General features: G+C 40.8%; 1 protein-coding gene across 1 annotated transcript in view; it reads left to right on the top strand.

Moving 5' to 3' along the window:
• LOC104463378 (RNA binding protein fox-1 homolog 2-like) overlaps positions 1 to 5,794 on the top strand; it is a gene marked incomplete at its 3' end in the record, with an annotated part of 34,445 nt that extends 28,651 nt beyond the window's left edge. Inside the window, exon 4 of the mRNA XM_010076059.1 lies at positions 5,726 to 5,794. Coding sequence (XP_010074361.1) covers positions 5,726 to 5,794 — 69 coding nt within the window. The remainder of the gene's footprint in view (positions 1 to 5,725) is intronic.
• Positions 5,795 to 5,802: the final 8 nt, after the last annotated feature.

Raw genomic sequence — 5,802 nt, 5'->3', positions numbered from 1 at the left:
CGAACAAAGGGACATATTTGCAGAATTAATGCAGTCTGCCTGTGTAACGAGTACCCTGTGGCAGTCATAAAGCTGCAGGGGAAGGGAATCCAAGCTCTTTGCTCATCAGCTGCGTACTGTGTGGCATTCCAAGGTGTGCCCTCGATGATATTCAAAGATCAAGAGTGCGTAAGCACACAGCAAAATCTTGGCTGAAGAGGGAGGTGGTTTTTTTTGGTTTTTGTTTTTGTTTTTGGTTTTTTTTTTAGATTTTTAAATGGTAAGAGTTCATATTAGTGCAGATTGCAAGATTGTGGTTTCAGGATAGCACAAGTTTACGTCCCTTGCTGCCTTCCCCTCTGTAAGTAAACCTGTGCTAACTAAAAACTGGGGCAGAAAGCTGTGTGGAAACACTCAAGGTTTTTTATATTTGCAGTTACCTGTAGGTTAAGATAAGAATTTGAATTTAGGTGGCTAAAAGACTGTATGTTTGCATTTATTTCTTCTATGAATGGATTAGGTGGTTTGAGTTGAGTCACTCTTGCTCTGGACTTAGTTTCCACTCAGTGAAACAGATGCAACCCCTTGTTACATAAAATACATTAGAGGTCTTGTTTTCATTTTAATTCTATTTTCATAATTTTTGTTCAGATGTCATCAGCTGAGCCAGAAATACAAATCATGTTACTAACACAAAGAGGCTTAATAACAAATTAAGTACCAGCAACCAGTGTCGCTTTCTCAGGTCACCAAATCCCTTTATAATGCTAGTGGCATGAAGGAGACATGACCTCTGTCCCTTTATCCTAGTTCAGTGGAGGACAGATTTATGCCTTCAGTGATACTGAACTAACGAGTTAAATTAGTCTATATACTGAACTGGTTTATTTAGACTTGATAATTAAGGCTGAAGTTGATGGCTTTATAGTATAAACTGATTTACTGCTCCTGTGGGAACACCTCCCCGGTAGTGCTCATTTCACTGTGTAGGGAGTTGAATCCAGGATGCTAAATTAGCAAAAAACTGATGCATCAGGGGGAGAGAAAGAGAAAAAAAAAAAAATGAGCTTGTCTTCTGCCAGTTTAGCTAGTTAACTCACAGACCACACAGTAAGATCCATGATCAGTCGAGGGGAAGATGAGGAGCCCACAGCTGGGGACAATGCGATCTTGCCTGGCCTGGGCTGGCCGGGGCTCCTCTGAAGCCCCAAGCTCTTGCTGCGCAGCAGTGCTGGCCACGCTCCTGCCGTCCACTCCTGACCTCTGCCCCCTCCTCGGTTTTGCAGGAGGGATTGGCAGTGGAGCAACAGAACAAGCTGGACTGGAGAAATGATCCACCTTAAAAATAGCCCTGCAGGTTTTTTTGAGGATACATTTATGGGTTTTTAGCCAGATTAATTCCTGATTGCACAGGTACACATACAGGTGCTTTATGCGTATGTGCCTTAATGCACTCAAAATGCAGCACAGGGTCAGGGGAGAGCTGGAAGAGCTGCTGAAATGGTGGCAGCTTGGTTTACACCAATTCCCTCACCAATTTAAAGTGTACAGTTGTGTGTGTAACTTCAGTAATGTGTTTCTGAATTTTGTGCTGTGTTTCTGGCAGTGCATTCAGTCCTGCTCATCTCAGGTGGATTATAGCTGAAACCCTCCTACTCTCTCCAAATGCCTTGGAAACAGGTAGCCTAAACTGCTGTCTCCTTGGCCATTTTTTCAGTCTCCTAAAAGTTTGTTTGTTATGGAAATAAGGGAAAAAAAAAAAAAAACCAAACCAAAAAACCTTGGTTAAAAATGAGCACAGCAGCAGGTGACGGCAAGGCCAGTTGCTGGCTGCATGCTCCAGTGGTACAAGGCAAAGACGCTGCTGCTGAGGTGACTGGTCTAAACTCTTGTGACAAATGAAGGGTTAACAATGCATGGATTTCAAGGGGCTCTGTTTAGTTTCCTTTGGTTTTATTTTTTTTATTTTATTTTACTTTATTTTTTGTTGTTTTTTGTTTAATTTCTGTGTTCTGGCCACACCCAGGAGAACCGTCTGCTTTTGATTTCTCCCTTTACGGTTACATGGTAAATTTTCTTTCTCATTCTTCAGAGATGGAAACGTTCAAATACTATATATATACATTTTTTTTTCCACTGCTCATCATGTTGCTTGTTATTTATTGCAGAGTCTGAGGCCAGACTAAAAGGGTGGCAGTTACTCGGTCTCTTCAGGCCCTTTGAATAAACCTTTGGGTAAAAGGGGGTTAGTTTGGCACTGCAAGTTACTCACCAGTCCTAAAAATGTTTGCTGGGGTTATTTAGTGTTCACTGTGGGTACACTGAGGCTTAAACTTATCTTCTGCTTGGGAGGAGTGCCTCGCAGTTGCTGGTGGAGAGGAGTTGGTGAAAGTTCCAGCCTTACTAAAAACGCAAGCTAATTGTATAGTCTAAATTTTAGCATCCTTAAGTCTTTTTTTACCCAATATTGCGTCTTCCCTTCGTCTGGCTCCATACCTATTACTATGGAGCTAGCCAGTAACTGCTATAAAGCTAAGCCAGTAAATATTGGACATCTGCCACCTCTTTTTTCTTCTTCATCTTTTTTTTTTCTCTTTTTTTTTTCCCAAGGGCAAGACAACCTTGGGAGGGAAAACTGAGAATTGTTTATTATATATGTATTTAGGTACAAATTAATCCCTATTCTTTACAGGTCATCTGTGAGAAGGAATTAAAATTATATGTATGTGCTTTTTTTCTCTCCCACATCAAAAATATGTGTATGTAATTGCTAGTGTTTAAATTTAGAAATAACAAAAATGTCAAGCACGGCTCACCTGTTTTTTCTGATGAAAATTTGGATGTCTAAGAGATACATTAAGAAGACAAACTAAGGGGCACAAATACAGACTCTGCCATAGTCAACTATGTAAAGTGTTAATTCAGCATTGACATTAAATGGTTCTCAGCAAAGCAAGTTGCACAAGCTAAGGACTGGTCTGTCAATAAAACAAAAATTGTGATTAATTAGTTATGTTGTTCAGATTCAGATGAATTCTGTTTTAATTCAGATTGTTAATTACTTTCATAGAGTCTGGGTGTGGATTTGTACCCTACCTTGAGTTAACTTACTAGAAATATTGAAAATTCCTAATCAGTCTCAAGATACTTAATGATAATGTGGTTTTTAAAGTCCTGTACAGAGTTTGCTAATTGCAAACAAATGTGAATTAAAATAGTCTTAGTTTGGTTCTAGCCTGCACAGATTAATGCCTAAAAAATTACCTTCCCTCTGCTCTCAGCTTTCAGTTCACATCATCACCGAAGACATAAATTTCATTTGGTCTCCACAGGCTTGTCTAGAACAAACAGAAATTTTAATGTAGAAAGAAAAGAGGGAAATAGAGATTCCTGTTGCAGTCTTTACCTCCCCTCCTCCCCCAGCCTTTTAAAGATGCTTTTTTCCCCATTATATAGAACCAGAGGGAAAGGTGTTGCTCTGTTTCCCAGTCTTGCCTTTCTCTGTAGGGGTTCTTTGAAGCAGACATGATACCCTGTCCCTTCATAATCAGCTTTGCTATTACATTCCCTGCACGCTCCCCTCTCCTTCCCCCGCCCCAGTTCCCTGCAACATATTTGAGAGTTCTGTGCGGTTCGGCTGTTTTATTAGCCCAAATCTCTTGTAGCTCCAGTTTTAATTAATTTAAATAGAAAACTTATATGCTGTTCTGAAAAAAAGCATCATATTGTTATTTATATGGCTTTTTATTTATAGCTGGAGAAATGAAATTATCTGAAGCTTTAGATTATTAGGTTGCAGCCCAAAGGAGCGTTCTCGTTGATCTCAGCATTGCAGTACTTGGCTAAGTTCCTTTATTGCTGTTCAGGGGAAAAAAAGTAAAGCAAAAAAAAACAAACCTGCATTTTACAAATGTGTAACAGTTTCGTGTTGGAAACCTAGCTGTGGATGGTAAAGGCCAGCATGTGCAAACGGCTTGTGCTTTTTAAGATTAGTATTGTAAAGACCTTTAAAAAGCACCTGAAGAACAATAGCTTGCTTGTGTCTTGTTGCTAACAGTGCTTAGAAATCAAGATGCGCTTTTTTTGGGGGGGTGGGGAGAATGGGGGGACCACTCCATACATATCGACCCCAAGCTGCATGGAGGGGGCTGTGAGGCTAGCATGCCATTTCCCTGACAAGGCGTAGCTGTAGATCACTCACATCACCTTGCTCTCCAGTTAATATTGGGAGTTTCCATTGCATCAAATGCAGGCTTTGTTCTTCCTGCTCCTGAGGGTATCAGAGCCAGAGAGATTACTCTCTGTGTGTTAAACCAGTATTTGCTTTATACCAAGCCACAGGAGCCAGTTACTCCTGTTCTTAAGATACCCTGAAACCAGAATGTAACAAAGTTTTTTATTTGGCCCTGTGCTCTGTAATGGTATGAAGAATATCTTATCACAGTTGTCTGTAGTACGATACTATTTGTTACTAGTTAAAAATCCTAATTCACTTAGTCGCATTAGCTCTGTTTTAATGTCAGTGCACTCATCTCTGTGGAAGGAAGCATGATCTCTGACCCTGCTCTGTTATGTGACTGCATGAGCTGGCAGCAGCATGAGCATGTAGGACAGGCATGTTGCATGTGCCTTCATGGATGCAGTAAACCTGAACTCGGCTAACTAAAGGGACATTTTAGTAGTCCTCGAACCTTTGTGGTTGCTCCAAGCAGGACATGTCAATTTTTTCTCAGACTTCACGGTCTAGATAGGCAGAGGTTTGTTACTGGCCATGGCACAGAGATTGCCATCTCAGAACAAAGCCAAGGACGATGGGTAGCAGGGTGGGAGGGAGGTGGCAGTAGGTCTGCAGTGTCAGAGAAAACCTGCCTTTACTGATGAAGTGGTATTTAGGTGTTTAGATTTACACTCAAGTCCAACACAGTACTCATTGATAGGAAATTTTTGAAACTAGAATACATGATACTCTAAATCTTCATGTTAAATAATGTTTATTTGATGGTGCCACCTAGAAGCCCTGCTTACTTTCAGGGCCCCATGCGTTATTAGGGAAGTTACAGGCGTAGGAGTAGACATCAGCTGTGCCCTGAAGAGCTTACAAGGGATGCTTTACAAACAGGCCTTCCTCTCAGCAGTTTTCTAAGGTAGGTGATTATTATTGTCTCCATTTTACAGGTGGGGAAAAGCAAGGTTCAGTGTTTGATTAGCCCAAAGCTTCGCAGAATTCCTGGTGCCAGGCATGACCTCAGATGGCTGCTTGCGCTCGTAGCAGTTCCTCAAGAGAATGAAATGCTGCTCAGTGTCAATGTCCTGTACTGTGTCTGGGATGGGAGGGGGTTCCTGCAAAGCATGTGTGTTAATTAGCAAAGGGGAGAGAAGCCCCGCTTGGGCTTGACCAGCTTCCCTATGTTGGAGCAGGGTTTTGTGCTTTTAAACAAAGAAACAAACAAAAATTGTCTCGAGTAACTTTGTACTTCTTTTTTGGTCTGGCCTCAATTGCTTTTATGTTTTCTTTTTTTTATAATTACTTTTATTATTCTTATAATTACAGTTCCTTTATTTTATTGAACTTAATTTCTTTCATTTATGAAACATGCATGAACCAACAATGTGACTCTAGGAGGTTATTGCTGAGTTGTGCTGATGTCGATTTCATACTGTGATATTTTTTCTCTATTTACCTAGAGATCAGTATTTCAATATATAACGATGTGCATGTTTTCCCCCCTTCTCCCGCTGCATGCAGGGATTCGGGTTCGTAACTTTCGAGAATAGTGCTGATGCAGACAGGGCCAGGGAGAAATTACACGGCACCGTGGTAGA

The sequence above is a fragment of the Pterocles gutturalis genome, unplaced genomic scaffold (genome assembly GCF_000699245.1).
Source record: "Pterocles gutturalis isolate BGI_N339 unplaced genomic scaffold, ASM69924v1 scaffold651, whole genome shotgun sequence".
Lineage (NCBI taxonomy): Eukaryota > Metazoa > Chordata > Aves > Pterocliformes > Pteroclidae > Pterocles > Pterocles gutturalis.
The sequence above is the reverse complement of the archived record's forward strand: the minus strand, read 5'-3'. Positions and strand labels throughout refer to the sequence as shown.